We start from the raw sequence: 22,480 nt of genomic DNA on the forward strand, positions 1-22,480 counted from the left end.
AAAATTACGACCGCAAAATATTATTTAGGTAAAATAGCTTTTTATTATAATTTCTTTTTTTATTTCAAAGTTTTTGTGACCTCAATTATTACTGACTCACCCAGTTTATCTTTTAGGCCGATGCACTGAGAAATGTGTGGGAACTGAAGTATCTTCCGCCATTTCTTACTCTTTCCTTTATTGCTGTCACCACCACCTATCCAAAAAATATAAAAATTTTCATACATACGAAAAACGTCCAAATATGTCAAGTGAAATATGTAAACAATAAAAAAAAACTTATTGCAATTTTAAGATTTTTAACAACTTGCCGCTTTTATTTTCTACCCATTTTATTGTATTTTATTATTCGTACCTCTCTATTTTTGTATTTTTGTAAATTAGTAAAAATTTTTATTATCGAAAAATTTATCGCGTCACGGCAGAATTCTCCAATTTTTATCCATAACGCTGTACGTTAATTAAAAACGAATACGAGCATGGTTTTCCTGTTTGATGACCATTAATTAGAACTCGAATGAAATTGTGCAGTAATTCTGCGTGCGTGCGATTGTGCGTCAAAAGATATATTAAAAATGCGATAAAATTTGTTTTATTCAATGTCAGTGTAACTTCTGTTCGACGATAAAGTGACATGTTAAAATCATACATTTAGGGAAAAAAACTGTAAACTTGTATTTAACAGATATAACTATTTCATTTAAAATTTGTTAAAAAATTCTTAAATAAATATTATATGTTGCAAAATATTAAAAACATAAAATCGCATATAAAAAATCACGTATAAAAATTACTATAATTTTAAAGTTACAATAAAATATGCCCCATGAATAATTCAATTAATAAGTTATACTTGAAAAATATAACAAGTCATTTGTGAAAGACTTTATCCTTAAAGATGTTACGTCTATTGGATTCTGAAGCAGATATAAGTCATAAACATCTTGGTGAAGGCGAATGGACAGTAAAATACAAAAGTACAAAATATTGGATTGAAAACTGCCGGAAGTTACGGAATTCACTCAAACGAGGATAACAGCAGATATTGGATCAACGTTACAAGATTTAGCCCGGCACTTCGTAGAATTCGAAATGACGCCTCGAGAGATCCGTCGCGATAGAAACACTAAATAAGAAGAAAGTTATTTCTCCCTTTATCATTCGTAATTTATTGTCGAAAATATACACAATATTACTACATTCAATTCCTACATTTCTTTTTCCATCCTTCGGAAAAAGTCTGCTTTCTTCCTCATTGTATAAAAACGTGCCAAGTTAAAATTTCAGGAATAATTTGCGTTTTTCAACAATATTATAAATAATATAAAGCGTAAATATATATGGGTCGCCAAATCGGATGGTCTTCGTCATCGACCCTTTTGATTATTTTACTGATTTTTTAATATAGCCATTTTTTAGGTGTGTTTTCCAAAATTATCAATCAATTTGTAAGGATTACTTCAAGTCTAAAATATATTTTTCTGATGGTGCTTCTGAACAATTCAAAAATTTCAAGGGCTTTGCAAATATTTATTATCATGAAGAAGATTTTAGACTGAATAGCATTTTTTGCTACGGCAAAGGTCTACCATATGTGATGGAATAGGTGGTATGATATAATAAAAAGAATGACTACTCGTGCAAGATTTCAACGCCCATCTGATTGCCAGATTACTCTACATGAACTGTTTGAGTGGACCAGATCCAATAAATTGCCAATAATTTGCCAAATAAAGTTCTCATTAACAGAAGAATATAACTTAGCAAAAGAATATTTTGCGACTTAATTTGAAAGAGCAAAGCCTGTATCTGAAACTCAAAAAGTATTACCCCTAAAAAAAAAAATGGTATGTTTCTTGTAAAAAAGTTGTCTTTAGATTATAAAAAAACGTAGGATTAAAGAAAAAAATCTGATCCAATATTTATTAATAAATTTGTGCACATATTCTAAAAGACGTTATTTTATTCAGATAATATTCCTATAAATTCTTATTCCCTAAATAATTGTGAAATCAAAAATATATTCTCTAGTATCGTCATGAAATAATATGATTTATGTAACTCATCAGTAAATTAAAACTCAACTAACATTAAATAATAGATTTAATATTTTCAAAAATTAAAAAACATGAAACGGAAATTTTGATCATAATCAAAAGTGTTTGTATTTTTACTAAGAATATTGGAGCATTTTTTAATAAAAATTAAAAATATCGATCTTGAAAAAAATCGACTTTGTTTCATTTCGATCAAATTTTTCAAATAGAAATAAAAACTTGAAGTATTTTTCATATTTTTTTCCTAACTAGTACAAAACAGGTCGATCGGCACAAGGAGCAGGAACCAAACTGAAAATCGGCTGAAATGTGTAACTAAATCTCAGCTCTGATTTAAACAGAATTGATATAGTTATTTTTTGTTTTTCAATAATTTAAACAGAAGTTATGTTCAACTAAACGTTTGCTAAATAAAATAAATTGAAAATATTAAAAAATTCATATCTAGGAAATAGAGATAAACATTTTAAAAAATAACTGAATACGTATTTTAATCTGAGGGATATATTAAAAAATCAATAAAAAAATCTATAGGAGTCAGTGACAAAGGCCGTCCAATTTGGCGTGAAGAATACATAAATATTTAAGATTTTATATACACAATAATAAACTTCTGTGAAGCTGGCATTCCATTGTCAAAATTTCGATTTAATTAATAGAGTTCTAGAGTTTTAGAGGCTCTTTCTCAAAGAGTTCTAGAGTTTTTGATAGATTTTGACGATTAAATGCAAAAAAAAAACGTGATTTGAAAGTTTGAGGTGTTTTCAATCAACTTCATGTTTTCGCGAAACGAAAATTAGACATAATTTTCTTTTCAAGTCAGAAAGAAAAAAGTGACTATACTATTTGATAAAACTCTTGTTCGCTATTCAGAACTCTAAAGAGAACACTAAAAAAAAAATTTGTTTAAATAAAAATGTTTTTATTCGATTTTATTTTTAATTCGATTTTTCAAAAAATAATGATAATTATTAATTTTGGTTTCAAGGCCTCGATTATTAAAGATAATCGTTAGAACTCTTAGAGCTGCTCAGAACTCTTATCAAACTTTTGGAAATCTGATAAAAATTTTTCACGCCTAGATACTTAGAAAATTTCGCTCTAGGAAACAAACACTATGACTATAACTAGTCTTGATTTTAACGCCTCGATTACTAAAGGTAATTGTTAGAATTCTTATAGCGCTATCCAGAACTCTAAAGAAAACACTAAAAAAAATTTCAAATAAAAATTTTTTGATGAAAATAACGTGAAAAATAACGATAATTCTAAATAAGAGCTATAATCTCTAATGGCCTTGATTTTAACGAATATTATCTAGGATCCTGAACAACATTCAAGAGGTTAGTCGTCGATCGGATATTTTACATAATGCTGGCGGTACTGTGACTTTTAAACCTCATAACTCGTCGAAAAGTACTTAATAAAAAATAACTTTATTACAGTGTTTTGAAAAGCTCTTGACACCAGCTAGTTTCTGGAATCAAAAATAGGATATGTCATAAAAATCGATGTGATCTTGTTCTGACCTTGGAGACGCCACTCAAGATCAGACTGACCAGATCAGTAAATAGATCATTTAAAATCCTACAATTTTTATACATTTTTTTCAAAAATGCTTAGTTTTTTCGAGATTCGTCAGCCCAGGACTTTTTACTCAGCCCTATAAAAATCACTTAATAATTTTTAGATATAAATAAAATTTTTAGATACGGGGTATGTCCTAAGTAGATACGCTAAAAGATTAAGAGGTAATTTTTCATAAAAATTCGAAACGAAAGCTTCATATAATCTCCGATATAATCATATGTCCAAAACAGCTTAGTTTCAAAGATACACATGTCAAAGTTGGAAAAAAATTTCGTTTTTTCCAAAAATTTCATACGTATTTAAAGAACAAAAGATGAAGATGAAACCTCATTTTTTGAGACCATATACATTATTTTTTTATTTGATTAAAGGCTCAAGAATAAGCGAGTAAGCTTTTTTATTTAAAAAAAAAAAAAAAAAAAAAATTAATACGACACTTATTTTTCTTAAGGATGTTTTAACTATACAATATTAACTGAAAATATCAATTAAATAATCAAGATGCCATTTTATGCAGCTAAGAAAAGCTGGAATTTTACCTCCACTTCATCAATTTTTATATACAGCGAATTTAAACTCAAAGTTCGATATTGTTCAACTAATAGCGAAGCACCTCGCTGAAATACATGACATACCTACTTCATAACCATACAATTTTTAAATGAATAAATGTATATATTTTAAGTGTAATATTTTTGTTTCCAAATCTCTGATGCAACTGTAACTACTACTATGATACGGCTGTATTCTTGTACTTAGTGTACGTAAACGTACTTAGTGTATTGTAAACCATATTAATGTTTTTAAATTAAAAGCTAACAAAAATAAATGAGTGTCTTCATTGGTCTTCGCTTAAAGTCAGCGAAGATACGCTCCATGAAGGAAGCAGGAGAACAGCGAACAGCTTTGATTGCAGTAGAGTACAGGGATAAAAGCCAACTTTTTTTCGTTATATAAAATTGCACCTCCAGTTAAAATAAACTAATATCACAAACTGTAGCAATCAAAGCTAGACCTTAACGGTCTAGCTGGATTTTGAACTATAACTATAATATCAGTCAATATCATTACAAAAATTTTGATATTAATTCATGAATATGCTCTGAAACCAATTAAAAAAAAACAAAACAAATAATTTGGCTTATTAGTCGGTAGATCGCCGGTTCAAATATCAGTAACGACAATTTTTTTTATCTTTTTAGAAAATTTGAAGTATTTAGAAAGTTTAAAAATATTTATAAACATTTTAGCAAAATTTAAAAATATTTTGAAAATAACACATTAATAGAATTAATGTGTCATTTTCAAAATATTTCTAAATTTTTCTAAAATGTTAATATATAAGTTGTTCGTAATATATAAGTTGTTTTTGGATAAAAAGTCTTTTAAAATTAATTCTTGGTGTTTTTCTGATTAAAAATGACGTGAGACGTATTTTTATATATTAGGTGTTGGAATTAATTCGTAGCGTTTTTTAATGAAAGAATGTTATTTATTTCACATGAGCATTAAAAAATACATTAATGAAAGTACTTCCCATCACTTGTAAAACGCTACGAATTAATTCCAACACCTAATAGGTAAAATTAAAAAAAATTTTTTTAAAAATTTTAGAAGTTATCACTATTAAGATTTCAACCGACGATCTAAAGTTTTAAGATTGTCCGACCAGTTTCATAACTTAATAAAGTATTGAATGCCTGAACAAATAGCAAAATAATCGTGTCGATTTTTTTTCGATGCCCAACCTATTGGCAAAAATTCAGATCAATTGAAAAAAAACACTTCGTGTCGTTCCCTTGTAATGGTTAAAATTGTAATATTATTATAACGTCAAAATTAATCAATGTTCGAAAATCGCGGTTTTCGATAAACTAAGCTTCTCACATGATTTAGCATCGTTCAATTGCAAAACCTGAAAACTCATTAATTACTTCATATGCATGACGTTGCGATGGTAAATCCTGACAGAAAAAAGTTATCATGCACGTCGACAGAAATTTATTAATATCTTTGAAGCGAACGTCATAACATTAGATAACGCGTTGTAAAAACGCGCGTGGCGTTACAATGCACATTCTACGCGATGACGCGCATTGATATAAACAGCAATAATGATTTATGGTGTATTAGTCCTTATTATGAGACTTTCTATCGAATAATCCCGCTATTTAATAACGTAGAGGCAAGAAAAGAACAGTTTAAAAAGTTTACTGTCGATAAATATGCGAGAATAATTCGTCTTTTGCAGTACATGCGAATTATTCAAGATCCTTCAATCATTTTCTGATTTCCACGAATTCTTCCATCAACGTACAATTAATCTATCCCTAACAAAGAAATATTTAAATGTTAACATACTGTTGCCTACTGAATAAATGATAAAAAAATCTATCACAAACTAAATTTCTACAATAAGAACAAAGAACAAAGAATATAAGAAGAAGAAAAAGTTTATATGAATACGATTTCAAGTGAATCTTGTTTTGTCAGGGAATAAACTCAAAAGTTAATTAAAAAAGTATTTAAAACTGAATCAATTTTGAATCAATAAAAGAACAATTCCCGGATAAAAAGGATAAATGAAAGTGAGTTCTTTAATCACTCTCTATACATTCATTTGCGTTAAATGAATTCTGGTTGTGACAAAAAGACTCCTCAGCTTTCGTCGAAAAAAAATCCCCCGCGGTATCGCTCGTGCAGAAAAACGTAAGAGACAGGGAAAAGCGATAGGAGATGTATGATCCCAATTTTTCGCTTCCATGAACAAGCTCATCATACAGATTATTCCAAGAAAGTTTATATCCCTACTGCACCGAGAGATAATAGATTATCTGATGGAAAGTCGATTTAGAGATAGAGAACCATATGTCAAGATAAGAACTTTCCATATTTGTCCGTTTAAAGCGATGCATCAGAAACTTTGACGAATAATGAATGGAGATGTCAAACGGGTTCAGAAAATTCGAACAATGAGAATAGTTCGAATAACGTAAATTCTATGCGGTCTGTGTAGTTTACTTTCATTGTCATCCGATGAATAATCCGCGAGAAATAAGATAAAATCACACTCAGTATCAGGCTGCTCCTCGTCCTAATGAAGTGAATGTTCACGAAACGTTGGCATTCTAAAAGTGTACTTGAACACAGAGATAATCTGCAAAATGCATAATTTCTGTATAGAAAGTGCTCGTACAGGAAACCTCAAGAGTATTATCGTATTTTTATCTCACTGACGTGAATCGAGTTAACATTGGCCAAAATTAAGCAAGTTATTCAATATTGAAGAAGATATTACTCAACTACTGAACATTTTCGTTAAACTTGAAATAATTCGGATTCGAGAGATTGAAATACAATTCTCGATGCTTGCGATCACATTCGGGGCACCCTGTATCTCGTCGACACGCGTGCACAGACCCGCTTGTTTGATCCCCAACAAGCGGAAGTCGAGGGTCGCATAAGCTCCACCTTCTCTTCCACATCGGCGGAGGAAAAAGGAGAAAAATGGGGGAGGAAGCGGGTGCTGTGATGCATGCGAATTACATCGCGCGGGACGAGGACCTGTCTAATGCATGCTGTATGTTATATATATGAATATAGAACAAACCTATCGTGTTTCACGATCAGTTGTTAAAAGTGAAAGGGGTACGTCGAACGGTACAAAAATTACGTACGGTTTATGACTCGAACATTTCGCGCTTCAAAATTTTTTTTACTTTTTGCCTCCCCTCTCTAAAACTTTTAGAACCGACACTCTAAAGAGTGAAATCTCACTCTTAAAAATTGAAAAATGAGCCGCCTCTTTTTCAAGACTGATTCAATTTTCAGAGTGAGATTCCATTTCAAAGGATTTAAAGAGTTTTTGTATTAATCATTAAATTAATTTTAGATAATCATTAGCGATGATAAAAGTTTCGTAGGATTAGAAATATAAGGCCTGTTCTTTATTGAACCACTCTCTGAACTAAGTATTCGAAATTTCTCAACAAATTTTTACTATTCTGCAGCGGACTACTCTGTACAGCTGTTGGCGATCCCGTTCAATCGGTGTGTAGTCGACAATGCCGCAAAATGAAAAACCACATTCGGCTCAGTGAATCACGTGAAGGGGAGAGATAAAACGAAATACACAACGTTCGAGCACTCGCGCGCATCTCGTCCAATCCTGGAAAGTGATGGAAAAAAAAAGAAAAGAACGAAAAAAGGGTATTCGACGAAATTATACGAGCGAAAATGAAGAGTAGAAGAATTCAGAGCCCGGAATCGAAAGTCGAAATAAAATAATTCGCAAGAGTGAAGACGTATTTAAATCGAATCTCGTAAATTGATTTATTCCGCGAATTTCAACTCTGGTATGAATAATAATTTTCTCGCATTTTTTACGTTAACTGACGGATATGAACAAAGCGCGGTGTGTTGTTTGTACATATTTAATTTAATAGTGGAAAATAAAGATCCACACTGGTGCTCCTTTTAAATTGCACACGGAAAAAACAATTTTACTGAAAACTCTAAAAATTTAGCTACATGCAAATCTGAAAATTATTTTGTTGGACATCAAAATAATTAGGTAGGACGACAAAATTGGTTTCTAGAATATCAAAATCTTTTACAACATTGTTTACTATACTTAAGATTCCTACAAAATTATTTTGATGGTCCAGCATTATTTTCAGATTTGTATCTATTATAGCTGAATTTTTAGATTCTTCAACAAAATTGCTCTCTCTCTCTCTCTCTCTCTCTCTCTCTCTCTCTCTCTCTCTCTCTCTCTCTTCGTGTATTAACTTCCATACAAACACATAACACGCACGCGATTTATATCGTTAAACGTAGCACTTAAAATAATTATTGTTATCCCGAGCGTGGAAATTTATTCGCGACAATTCGCTTCTCGACCGCGTTCTCGCGATCATGAAATTTTCTCACGCCCCATCGTCATCACGTAATTATATCAGCGTGTGCGACAAGCATAACTCTGTAGCTTTATTCACAATAATTGCATTGCGCACAAATACTTATTGCTATCATTATGATAATTGAAGTTCCCGCAACACGACGAAACGTGACTTTCGATTACACGTATGTCGGTCCCGCGAAACGCATCTTTGGCTTACGAGGAAAGCCGCGTAAAATACATCATCTCGGTATTATTGCATCGTTATTTCATTTGACGTCATTGCATAAATACATTTTTATGAATTTTATAAAAACACATCTATCATACTATTAACCGTATCTTTGCATAAATTCAAACGTTTTCCTAAAATATTTCTTAAATGTTTGAAAAATCGAGAGATTGGAAGAACTTTTAAAAACACCATTGGAAATTTCTAAAACAATTGCACGAAGAAATTATTGTATAAATACTAAGGCTATTCAATTTCTTAAGTAAAATTTAAAATCTTTTCGCTTCTGCAAAATGTTAAAATTTTTGTTGTTATCAGAAAATCTATTGTTTATTAAAAAAGACGTATCAGCATTCATCGAAAAAATATAATTCAAATTCGATATTTAAAAAAAAAATGCGTTAACATTTCTATCAAATTAGATGTTAATGTTTGGAATTGTTCAAAGGAGAGCTTAATACTAATTGTGTACGTGAAAATTAGCCATATTCAGAGATAATCTAATTTAGAGATAATCTAGAATTATCGACGTACCTATTGCCTGCTCTTGTCCTCACGCAAACGTTATGGTGACAGAAAATAACTGGTCGTGATAAATTGGGATTTCGTAAATGGAAAAGTTTTTCGTCGGCGCAACAAATTGATTATAGACATTTCCCGATCGAACGGCCGCTAATTACGTCGTCGCTGCGTTACGAGCACAGAAGACCGCTAATTAACCCGTTATCCTTATAACTCAACGGTTGGGTATCCTGTATACTTACGTAATTCGCGGCGGTTGGATCTATCCCGCAAGGCTTTCATTTATAAAGTTTATCAAGGCAATACGATTATACAAGGCCATTGACGTGGTTCGCTATCACGCGAATCCATTTACCTACTTTCCGACCATCAACACGCCTGCACTCTTCGACAGGACGTCGTTCGTAATGCACTAATTGGATGCCGGCCAATGGTGGGTGACCCTCCCCATTGGATTTACTACTTGCAACCGATCAATTCTAACTACAGTGATTGACAAAGCTTAGTCTCGAGCGTCTCGAGCTAATGTAACCTCGTGATCTGTATGCAAATTTTATTTGACGGTTCTCCCGGGAAAAGGAGATTTCAGGCATTCAATCACTCGAATTAGTGTTTACTTACAAATCAAAAAACTAGTGTATTCATTCGTATCTTTGAAATTTAATTCATAGTAAAGCTTCCTAAATTTTGTTTTTTAAGTTTGAGTAGTCGGCATTTTATCTTTAATCTCGAAAAAGATAGCTTGATATTTGTTGTTGCAAGTTCTCTTAAATTCAGAAAGATGTACTCATAAAAAGAATTTGTCAATCATTAGAGATATTAAATCTCAAAATTGAATAATTTTCAAAATATTTTCTTTTCTTGCGACACAAATAGAAATTTCTAATCAAGAACTTCATATTAAAGTTTTGTTTGTAAAAATTGATTAAACTATAAATTCCCATGGGGGAAAAAAACGTGAAAAATTCTGAAATACCTGTCATATTCCTATATGACATATCTCGTGGGGGACGCGTTACAAAGCATAACGAGAAGTAAAGCGTCACGTTTTCCTGTCAGCAAAAGTTCACTGTACCCTGTAACGAGGCTAAAAATATACGACGAGCAGGACGGAAAAATGAAAACGAATCAAGCATTTGTCCCTGCAAAAATTTCACAAGTCCCTATTTTTTGGCATACGTGTCTGAGGTGTGCGGAAGATGTTATTTTCGTTGGTTGAATTTCTCGCAAAAAAAAAAAAACAAACACCGCTAATTGCGAGAGGAACTAACCGTTTATATGAAAGAGTTTTACACGAGACTGCCATACAAAGGAACTAGGTTATAGATGTTTAAATATTAAATAATTAAAGTCAGAAAGCTGATTAGCGCTAAATCAAGACGCTTTTCGACAGAGAGAGAGAGAGAGAGAGAGAGAGAGAGAGAGAGAGAGAGATTCACTTATTTTCAATTTATTATTATAATTTTTAAATATTTTTTTCTTTGATTGCCATTGATCTTTCCGCCTAGAGGTAATAAAAGAGCAAAATAGATAACAAAATATCTTGCTCTCTCTCTCTTTTTCTCTCGCTTTCTCTCGTCCTGTACATAAATTAAATAATGAATCTACGGCGATGATACCGAGCTTGTGCGTGCTTAATATACACTGTAATTTTTTTTGGTCTACCACAAAGGTGCCTATCCTCGTATAAGACATGGGCGTCGCGTCGGGACGCTACGGATGTTCTAAATATGACAACGTGCCTCTTTATATTCTCTAAAAATGAACAATTTACTATTTTTGGCCTCTTTTGTATTCAGAAAATTATATTTAAAAAATTACAACAATAAAATAGCTTTCGTACATTTGTTAATCCATCGTCATCATATTTGTCGAACCTGCTATTTTTGTTACTCTTTTACAATTTGTTTCTACATATTAAAGAGAGAGGCTAAAGAATTTAGAGTCATTTATAGCATAGCGTTTTACGAAAATAAATTTGTTCTAAACTAACACAGCGTCATAAATCAAAATCTTGACGAAGATAAAAGAGAAATAAGAACAATTGTTTATTTTATTTCGCATTCTACCGGCGCCTATGACGATGATAGGTGTGCTAAAACACGCGTCGGGCCGAGCAGAGAGAAAAAGATGATCCTCTCGCAGCGAAGATTTTTTGCTTCGATCTATCGCTCGCGTTACGGCGCTTAAGCTGTCGGCGCAAGCATCGTTTTACGCGCGCATTAAAACACGGACACCTACAACAAGCCATCGTAAAACGCTGGATAAGTATTTGTCGATCCAGCGCGTGTCTAAATGTACGTATATTACAACTGCACAATTGCCGTCTTTCATAGTTAGTTATAAATAACAAATTTTCTTATCGATAAAAATAATTTAAATTGCGTGCAACGTATAAAAGTATTAAATGCGCAAATCTCATGCGTTGTTTTATTATCTTCCGCAATCTAAAGCTGTTTAATTGACGTAATTCTCGTAAATAAGAAAAATTCTAAGGAGGAAAATTTTTTAATTTTTCATCCGTAAATGACAGTCTGAATCCCATCGAGAACGTAATCACGGGATTGCGGAAATATTTATCCCACGAATCGCACGTGTTGCAAAAAAATACGCCTAATGATCTTAATTTTCTCCATGACGGCAATTCGAAACGCGTTAAACGCGAAAGTAACGATTGCATATTGCGCGTTAAATCCGAACGTTCAATCTCGCAGCTAAACTACGGAGCGACTTTACGCGCGTAATAAATGTCGCCCAGCCGAACTCTCGGTAATGAAAGCTGTGTATAGGCCATAGGGTGTTCCGGGAAGGCCATTATATGTAGATACACAATACCAGAATTGTACATTCAGCGCGCGCGCTAATCGACCGAACTCAATAACTGTTCTTGACACATGTTATACCAAAGCGCAATTATTATCCGTCATGGAACAATTTTTGTTCATTATCGCGTGAATTTTCTCAGTTTCCTAATTACCTTGTCGCTCTTAAAATAATGGAAACAATGAAACGTAAAATATTACGACATCATAAAACATCATTCATTAATATATTATTCTAACCAATATATTTCGATAAAAAAAAAACAGATTTTTATGTTATTTATAATGAATTTAATTTATAATTACTCGTTTAATTATTCTGCTAGTCTTTAATCGCTCCTCATGCTGTACATGAGAGTGTATGTGTACATGATCGATAATTTCCGCGAATAAATATATTGATATAAAACATAAAATATTAGGTCATTTAAAAAGTATCCGCGGTTTTTTCATTCAAAAATTGAACAAAAAACCGCGGATACTTTTTAAATGACCTAATACATGGGTTGGCCATATTCGACGGAAAGATGTTTTTTTTTTTCAATCATGGGAAAGAGATGTTAGATCGAGTAACGACGTTTCCCATGATTGAAAAAAAAAAATATCTTTCCGTCGAATATGGCCAACCCTGTATAAACATAAAATTTAAAATCAAACAGCAATAAACACAAGCATAAACGAGACTCACCTTCTCTCGCTTTCAGGTACACGGTGTTCGCAACGATGTTCTCCAACTCCATCAATTCCAGCTTGATCAAATTTTTGTGGCCGAATCGGGTGGGAGAAGAAGAGGCCTTATGGTCGATGGTGACGTCGGTGAGCGACGTCGGTGGAGAACGCGACGGCAGCCGTGAAGTCGATCGCTGGGAACACGTTAGATTGTTGTCGTACGGAGTTGATGGGACTTCTATCAGACAAGCTCCCATCTGCGTCCCCGCGGACACTACTGGAGTCTATAATCGGTCCCCTTTTAGAGAGGATCAAACGGAGATCCGCGTATCTTCTCGATGTACCTCAATACGGAAGCACCGTGACTTACGAATCTCAATGCTACGTCAGATGATTCTCTGTTCGATCAATCGATGGGCTGGACTTATTTGAAATCGATTCGACTCCCGGAAGAGAAGTGAGCCTCGAATGAAGACGCGTTCTTACGATCAGTAACTCCTTGAAGGAAAAACAGCACTTGCTTTTAGATTAATTTGCGCGAGTGCGAGAAGCGAGTGATTCCGAAATTGTTCTCGCTTGGAATTAGGCTAATTAGGATAAGTAATCCCGGTGCACAGAGAAATTGTTGAGCCTCGATCGAGGAAAACTAGAACGCATCGCCAAGTAAACGGTAAAGATTCCGGTTTTACTAATTGCTGGATAATTTTATCAGTCTGGGACCTCTTCTATCTTAATAGGCAAAGTCAAATAATGTGCGCATGTTACAGAAGAAGCTTTATCGCCGTTCATAGATCACTCAGTGGATCTACAGAATCTCTGAATTTGATGGAATTTGATCTCTCGACATTCAAGCTCGTCCGCATAGACCGCATAGTTCTTCGCTGTTGAGCCGCGGCGTTTAACGATCGGCTAGCAATCGTCGATCCTCACGGACATTCATCGACTCTTCCTCAATCGAACATTCCATCAATCCTTTCCTCGACAAAGACGGCGAAGGCCTTGCGAGCATCGACAAGCGTGCTCTTTCACTACGGTCATTCAGATAGAATTTCTCATCTCTATCATTAGAATTGTATTATAGCGAATAAGAAAGAACGGTCGGTCGAGGGATTACTTGACCAAAAAGTGAGAGTATAACGACGTGACCTAAACTTGCATTTAAATTCGCGTACATTAAATTCGCGTAGACATTAGGCGACAAGACTATATCAAGACGCTTTTGAAGAATACGTGTATATAAAGCGCACTGTATCGAGGCGTTAATGGACGAAGAAAGTCTCCGGAGCGTGCCTCAGCGTGACCTCGCGAAAATAACGCGCGAATCTGCTGGGATTCAATCTGCTGCGTCTCAAGAGTCAAGAGATGCGCCGCGTGGAGCGAAGTACTGCCTTTCACTCTTCTGACGCCGGCGAATTGGACGGGGCGAGGGATCAGCCGATGAAACACGTTTACGGATAGCTGATTTCCGACGAAATGAGAAGATTCGAGCGATGACGAACTATAAGTGCTGAAATCTCGGGTGCGGGCAAATTCACTCACTTCGTTCGATCTTCTTCCTCGTGACGATGATGCTCCTTCCTCTTCTTTTTCTTCTTACGATGTACACGCAGGGTGAATGACATTCGCCGAGAATGGCGGATTCCTAATGGCTCTCCTCTTCGCACATTTCATTTCTTCGCGCGTTCATCGGCGAGTTACTCGCGCGCACCGTCTCGCTCCTGTACACGCGCATCCTGAAAAACAATGGCGAATTTGACTTGTGTTTATATATTACAAAAATTTAAATTTTAGAATCTGGTGAAGTCAAGTATGGCGGAAAGGCGGATCCGAATCAAGCAAAAAACACAAACAAACTACTGTTCCATCTTCTTTTGGTATAAGAAAAACAAAGGAATAATTTGTTACGCTTAGAGCTTTATATTTATAAGAATACGTTCTGTTTTCACGCTGTCAAGCATCAATTCATCCTTGATGTCTATTAAATATTAAATAATGATACTTGTAAAGTAATGTACTGTAATAAACGTATTCTCTTAGGCCGACCACACACGTTCAAATAAATTTGTCAAGTATGGCATGCGCACGCCGCATATACAATGCAATACAAATTTATTGGAATAACTATGCAGCTTTGTCTCATACACGATATAAATTCGTATATATGCGCATTTATACTTGACATTTATACTTTACTTGAACATGTGTAGAGTCGATCTAAGAGTAACGCTATAAATTGTTTTTATCTGAGTGAATATCGACAATCCTCCTATTGGTTGCTTTCCTATTGCATTTTTCTATTGGCTATTTCAACCGCCATTTTTTATCTAATTGGTCTATCATTCAAGCGCTTAGCAACTTTTTAATATGATATGATTATTACACAAACAGCAGTCTTTTACGCTATTCTTATAAATATAGAGCTTTAGTAATACTCGTTCATGTTCATTTGTTCGTCTTTGTTAGCTTAATCTGGATTCAAAGAGAGTTTTTCTCAATTTATTGTATTATCACTTATCGACATTTCAAGCACTCAAATCAAAAGACCTTTATTTATATGATGGAAAATTAGATCCCGATAAAAGAAGTTCATTCTCGCATATAATGCGACTTATAATGTGATAAATAAAAGATGTTATTGACACAAAACTCAATAATATAGTTTTTAACTTATAATGTAAGATGCTCTGTGAGCAAATTTTACACTTTTGATACGTCATATAGTTCAAAAACTATTTATTATTGAACCTTGTGTATTAACGAATTCGGTAGGATGCATTAGTGCGTACTGGTGAATATTAAAGCCGTTGATACACTGATTTAATCTGAGTGTAAAAGTGAAATGCAAATATTTTGAATTATAAAATACATTTTTTATCTACAGCATAATAAAATGTAATGAAGATCGCGGTTTAATGCGTTTCTATATTTATAATAAACACACATTTTTTCACAAATCTGTGTATAACTTTAATATGCATCAGTGCACACTGAGTGCATTCAATTGAAATTGCTATATGACATCATTTGTTCCATGTTATATGTGAAAACTAACTCATTTCCGGGACTCAATTTTCCATATAATTAGAAAGTGAAGGTTCTACTAATTATATCATAGATTGGGTTGCATTCCAGTGAAATCCGTTTTCACGTATAATATAGCTTATAATGTGGTGAACAAAAGATGTCATCGACACAAGACTCAATAATGAGTAATTAATACATACTTTATATGTAAATACTAATTCATTTTATCAAAACCTAATTTTGATATAAATTTGACATTATATAACAAATTAATATAGTATTAATCATCCTATCATTATAATTATATCATTATTATATCATTATCTTATCATTGTTATTATTTTAAAAATAATAATTACTCTCCCTCCCCCTTCATGCGCGTACATACACAGTTTACTATCAAAATACTATTTTGCATACAATATAAAATCTTAATTTCATGATTGAAATAAAAAAGACATGATATTTATAGAAAAAATTCAAGTTAAAATATTGAATGCAAAATACGATATGTTAGCTCATTTTATATTCTACATATATCAATATATCACACTGATAATTCTCATTAGTATTTTAAAGCGAACACATCAACGGGATCATATATGAATCGTCATATTTTTGATAAATATTTTCTCAAAGTCTAAGAATCCGAACAAATTCCTTGCCACACGGATATCGTGTGTGAGCTTCTTTCATCGTCGCTGGCACACATGTGCGTACGCATGAATGGCGATGCAGCGGACAGGTGCATTAAAGAAGAGAAAGAGACGGAGAACGAGGGGAGGAGTAGAGAGATAAAGATAACGACGCAACCGAGGACGCAACTATATCGTTGACGATAACAGCCGACGGTAATTTAATAAGCGCCGCGCGGAATGTGCGTAATTTCCACGTATTCATATACGATCGAGGCTTTTAATGTGACTCGCCTGCATCACAGCGGGGATATAAATTATGAGTAACCGCGGAAACGTACGGAGATTAGAAAACCGATGGAATTAGATAGATTCTCTGCTCGATGCAAATTGTTCTCGCGCCCCTTCCAATTATCCTCTCCCGCGCAAACGGACTTTGACCGACGAGGTGCTCTTTTCTTTTAATTCTCCCAATATCGTGCCTCGTCTCGCTGAAAGTCGATTCGATTAATTCTGCGGATTGCTCGAACCTAGACAAACGTTCGAGGAATGAGAGAATTCTTCGGCGTGTCAAAATTGAGGTTTTTTAACTCTACTGAATGTAAAGAACGATCTTTTGAAGCAATATAGTGCAGTAAATTTTCTTTGACATAAGCCACAAATAATTGGAGATTATTATTCGCAATATACTGTTCGTCGTCACGTGGAACATGAGCATAGGATATATATTTGTATATGGTATGTTGCTTTAACTGTATTCCGATTTTATATTGGATGATCTTGCGATTTTATCAGTAGACGACGTTTAAAAGGACTCTTACGAAAGAGAAATTGTGAAATTATTTATAGAAAAATATTGTGGTGCAAAATGATGCATACCTGCATTGTAGATTAAAATTATTTTTAATTAAAATAAAATTTTATTTTTGAATTTATCTTGAAAAACCGCACGGATTTTTTTCCGGACAACACATTATAAATGTATTTATTCATCTTCATTTTTATTAAATACATTATTACAATACGTAATATTTTTAATTCACATTCGTATTCTTTAAAACGATATCATCACGTATATATCGTTATAAATGATATATTAAATGCGCTTGATGAGTCGCGCTTTCTTTCGACAATACATCCCGCAAGAATTTCTTCTCAAGAAAATATGATTGGGATGGAAAGAGGTTTTTGAATGGCGAAGAGTGTTAACCATTTGCGATGCACCGTCCCAGCGCGCTCTGGAATGCGACGCGGTTTTCATACCATTGTTCGAGATACGGCGATATGCGACTGTAAATTGACGACACGACGATGCGCAACGTGTCGAGCGTGTCTGGATTCCCGAGCACGCTAACAGAGTATCCTCGCTATTAATTGCGATCGCATTCCCTCTCGGAGCCATTCAATTCACTGTGCAATTTCATTTAATTGCCTTTTCAAACATAATTCCATTTCACCGCCAATATTTGCTTCTTACCGAAGAAGAGAACGCCTGGAGTGCCGTATGTATGTATTTCTCTTTTTTAAGATCCTTTCGCATAACCTTAACGATTCTATTTCTTTCTGCAAATTTGCGTTGAGAGAAAAGTGTTTGGTATTTGTGATTATAATTGCCTAGTAAAAATAATTATGATTAGAAATTCTATTTTTATAGTTATTACTGTACTGTTATTACTGTAATGCAAGCTATAATGTTAGTAATAATAATTATATTTTTACTCTGTTAGATATATCAAAGGAACAATGACAATTCAATTCCTTGAGTTAAAAGATGTAAATTAAATAACATTATTTTTAATTTCCATGTGTATGAAAATGTAAATCAGTCCATTTCTGTCAGTTTCAAAGTAAACATCGTCTATATTAACTGCACTATCCTGAATAGAAATGTATGCAGTTTTCCTAGACATCCAGTTATTGTCTAATATTACTGTATTCTCATTAATTGTGCCAATGCTGAGTAAGAAATGGGCAAGAACTTGATAGAATTTTATTCAGTGATTAAAACAGTTTTCCTGCTTCAAAAATTTGTGCAATTTACGTAGACACTGCATTGATTAGAAATTTTTGTTTCATTATTTATAATATTAAAAAAAATTCTGTTTATAGATTTTTTTTAAACAATCTTTAACTGGCAAAATTTTTCAAATTTTTAAAAAAATGTGTACAGTATCTTATATTCACAACCTTGACAATCATTTATTTTAAATGTTTGCACGATTTTTGTAATATTTTTATTTTCTAGATTAGTATTAAAATGTTGACATTTCTTATTTTCTATTTATTGAGTTTTCATTATATAGAAGTGTTTTTTTTACATTTAAAAAATTTATCACTATAATATTTTTACAATTTATTTATAATTAATTTTTTTTGAATATGTAATTAAATAATAATAAATACAATGTAAACTAAATATTACATGAAAAAAAAATTAAATAATCAATTTTATTTAAAAAAAACCTCTAAAAAAAATCCAAAAAAAAAACTCCAATAAAACTCAATAAAATCTCCATAAAATCCAGTGGATTGAGTTTTTTTTAAAAAAGCCCGAGTTTTTTCCAACTCTAACTAGATTCAGATTTTACGCAACTTTCGTATGCAGTAACTGCAAGCAAAGCGTTACATCCTGATTGGGATTCTAAGTAGTTTTCCTTTTCACTTATTAGACAGAAGTTGGTATAACTGTTTAGTAACTGCTCAAAAAATGCATGAAATTTCTCAGGGTATATTAAATGCACTTAGTAAATAATAAACTAAATTTCAGTCAAATAATGAATTAAATGTGATTCAAATTTAATACATTTTCTCGAGTTAAATTATTTAATTTCATTGTTTTAGTCAAATGATATATTGAGTAGGTAAAATAGCGACTTATAGAAATTATTACAAACAACTCAAATTGAATATAATTTGATATTATAAATTTAACAGTACAATTACTTAAAGTTAGTAATAATTATATTTATAGTTTTATCAAAGGATATATAGTTGGCATCAAAATGACTATAAATTACGATAACTATAATCATTTTTCCTTCCAGTGCATTATCGTTAGATTTACCAGCTCTTTTTCCTTAGTACGTAGCGGAATTGCGTACATTTTATCATGGCAAAGAGAGACAGAGAGGGAACCAACATAGTAATTGTGCGACGAGCCAGTTTACAACTACGATGTGCTACCGCTGAAAATCGACGCAAAACACATATACATCGATATGATAAATTAATTTGAATGCCACGATAACCGTGTATACGATAAAATGCGATTCAAGCACGATTTAATGCTTGGAAAAAAGGGATGGAAGTAAGGAGAGAAAAAAAAGAGAGAAACCACCATCCACTTCTGAAATCCTCAAAAAAGATGAAATCGAGAACGAAGCGAATCACTACGCTCGCGTGGACGATCCTCTTCGCCGATCGCCGCTCGCGATACATGCGTTGCACGATGAAATAGAAATTGCCAATAACGCCGCGATGGAACAATACGCACCACTGACGTTGATATGCATTAAAGGCGTTCGCATTGTGTCAATCAGTAATGCAGTTTATACGTGACTGACGGTATCATAGGCAGTACAACGCGATGCGTCCATCGCATATATGGTGTCCCAGATCGATTGGGTTCTCTTTTTAGGCAATCGATGAATTTTTCGGAAATCGAATTTTCATTTACGTAGATGTCGAGAAGGATTTAAGTTATAAATTATAAACGAATAAAAACGAGGAATCTCTTAAAAGCTAAATAACGTACTGAACAATTCAAGATAAACTTGATACGTTGACGTTTGATCTTTGAGGAATTGATTGAAAGTTGAAAAATTTGTAATAGTACAATGTCTCATCAAATCGAGCAGAACATTCCCTCGGAATTGTTCGCAGGCTTTCTTTCAAAAAAAGTACAGTTAATCTGGGACACCATATACATGTGTATGTGTGTGTGTGTATACGAACGATATCATGTACAGATGTACAATGTACACGTGTATGTGTGTGTATGTGTGTGAGAAAGAGGGAGAGAGACGTGAGGGTCCAAAGGGGATGGAAAAGCCAATTCCGTCGTATCAGCGCAAATGGCTATTGGCCGACAGGAAGAAACGCTGTGCGTTCTCCGCAGAAGACGATAATAATAAACATTTACGATCGGCGAAATTGAAGCGCGAGAGCTTCTTTTACAATCAGCCTTTAGCTCACGCGATATTTCAATATCCGCATCCTTTATCCATCTCGGATTATGGATCACCTTGGCTCACTTTCGTCTCAAATACTGACCGGTAACTTGCAACGCGGATGAGTTTTTTTCGGAATTTTTAGCGAGACTTTCAGCAATATAGATCGTTGGTTCAAGTTCTTCAAATTTATCTGAGAAAAACTACAATCGTACACACGTCCGGAAGAAAAAAAAGAGAAATTGTGTACGTTTTAGGTCATTGCAACGTTTTAGTCATACTTGTACACGAAAGAGTAGTCAAATTGTCGAGCTCAGTGCTTGGTTTCATTTTCATTAAAAAGAAAGAAAAGAACTTACGTGTGTTCGACTTAAATCCGCCCTTGTTTCCTCACATTTCTTTGTACATTTATTAATATAAATTTTGTAGATCGATAATTATAATTATAAAAAAAGGTATAAATTGTAAAATATTTTTGAGAGATAAAATGAAATGACATTAAGAAAGATATTAATCACAGATTTATGTGAATTGTTATAGAAGAAAGAGTGTCTGGATATAATAATGAAGCAGCCTTGAGTGCGCTACTATTACGCAGGATGCAGAGCTTGCTTTATTTTCGGCTGACAAATGCTCGACGTACAACGAGCGTTGCGAAATTAGTTTAAGCTAGATGAAAGTTGCTCCGATGCGAGTGACGACGGTCGACCGAGTAGAGCGCATTGTATTTCGCTCTCGTTATATACGAAAGGAGCATAATTAAATATGCAATCCCTTTGTTTCTTGGCACACCAAATTTAATTTACATATCTTTCTCTTAAAAATATCGCCAAAAATTAAACACAACATTTGCACAGAACGAATGATTTGTTGAAGGATCTAAGAATTTAACTAAATAAAGATCTGCAAATACTTTTGTTGGACCATCAAAATCATTATAAAAGACATTCAAAATGGTTGCTAGAATGCAACATTGCTTATCATGCTTGAACGTCCAACAATTATTTTGATAGTCCAATAGAATTATTTTCAGATCTGAATCTAGCTAAGTTTTGACTTCAACGAAACTATTCTTTCCGTGTAATATATACTAAATAAAAGAAATGTTTTGTATGATTAACCAAACTATTGATTACTACGCCGACATTAAAATTTTTACTAATAAAAATAAATTTAATGACAAAACTATTTATTTGTATGATATTCATAGATTTGTAGTTACAAATAGAATATTTCGATTATCAAAACAAAATAATTATATAAGAATAGTATATCTCTCTTTTTACAGAATGAAATGTTATTATGTTAATTATGTTTGCAGGCATTTTTTAACTTCTCTAGCTTAGCAAGGGTATATAAATTTAGATTGATTGATTACTAATCGCTCTGAAAAAATGGCTATCACATGATTGGCCATGGTGTGGCGAGAAGTGCAAAACTCTGGTTTTTAATCATCTCCGCTTTATAATTCCACGATAATAGATTATTTAGCTAAAATTACAAAAAAAAATTTATTTTATAATTGTAATTCAATTTTATGTTATTCTTTATACAAGACGCGAGTAATTAAATAAAATATATTATATAAAATTAAATAAAAAATTAATATTAAATAAAATTAAATAAAAAAAATTTACCAAATTTTGTTTTTCTAACAAAATAATATTTTACTCTGCTAGTTTAACAAAACTAACTAAGAAAAATGACCATTTGTGAGTAATTCTTTTTTTTGTTACCATTGCTATAACTTTTTTCTCAATGTAAAATTAGAAATCGAAGAAATTAAATTGTAAATTTTAAAATTGTTTTATTATTGCACTTCGTGATTAAAAATTAATATAGTAAAAGTTCCGAAAAGTT

At 32.9% G+C, this 22,480-nt stretch overlaps 1 protein-coding gene and 1 long non-coding RNA gene across 6 annotated transcripts in view; one reads left to right on the forward strand and one right to left on the reverse strand.

The window, feature by feature from the left end:
• Gprk2 (G protein-coupled receptor kinase 2) overlaps positions 1–22,480 on the reverse strand; it is a 40,888-nt gene that overhangs the window by 11,708 nt on the left and 6,700 nt on the right. For 4 of the 5 annotated variants that reach the window (XM_011056869.2, XM_011056871.2, XM_011056873.2 and 1 more), the window contains 2 exons: positions 12,812–14,525; positions 101–196 (listed from right to left, as the gene is read on the reverse strand). In XM_011056869.2, coding sequence (XP_011055171.2) covers positions 101–196; positions 12,812–13,049 — 334 coding nt within the window. In that variant the 5' untranslated portion in view covers positions 13,050–14,525. The remainder of the gene's footprint in view (positions 1–100; positions 197–12,811; positions 14,526–22,480) is intronic. The other variant, XM_087405583.1, reaches the window with a different exon arrangement.
• On the forward strand, positions 177–11,418 carry LOC147909975 (uncharacterized). The gene is made up of 2 exons (XR_015544878.1): positions 177–5,095; positions 5,228–11,418. It is a non-coding gene; the product is annotated as an uncharacterized LOC147909975 (long non-coding RNA).

The sequence above is a fragment of the Acromyrmex echinatior genome, chromosome 4, assembly GCF_024713525.1.
Source record: "Acromyrmex echinatior isolate Ae372 chromosome 4, ASM2471352v2, whole genome shotgun sequence".
NCBI classification, from domain to species: Eukaryota; Metazoa; Arthropoda; class Insecta; order Hymenoptera; family Formicidae; genus Acromyrmex; species Acromyrmex echinatior.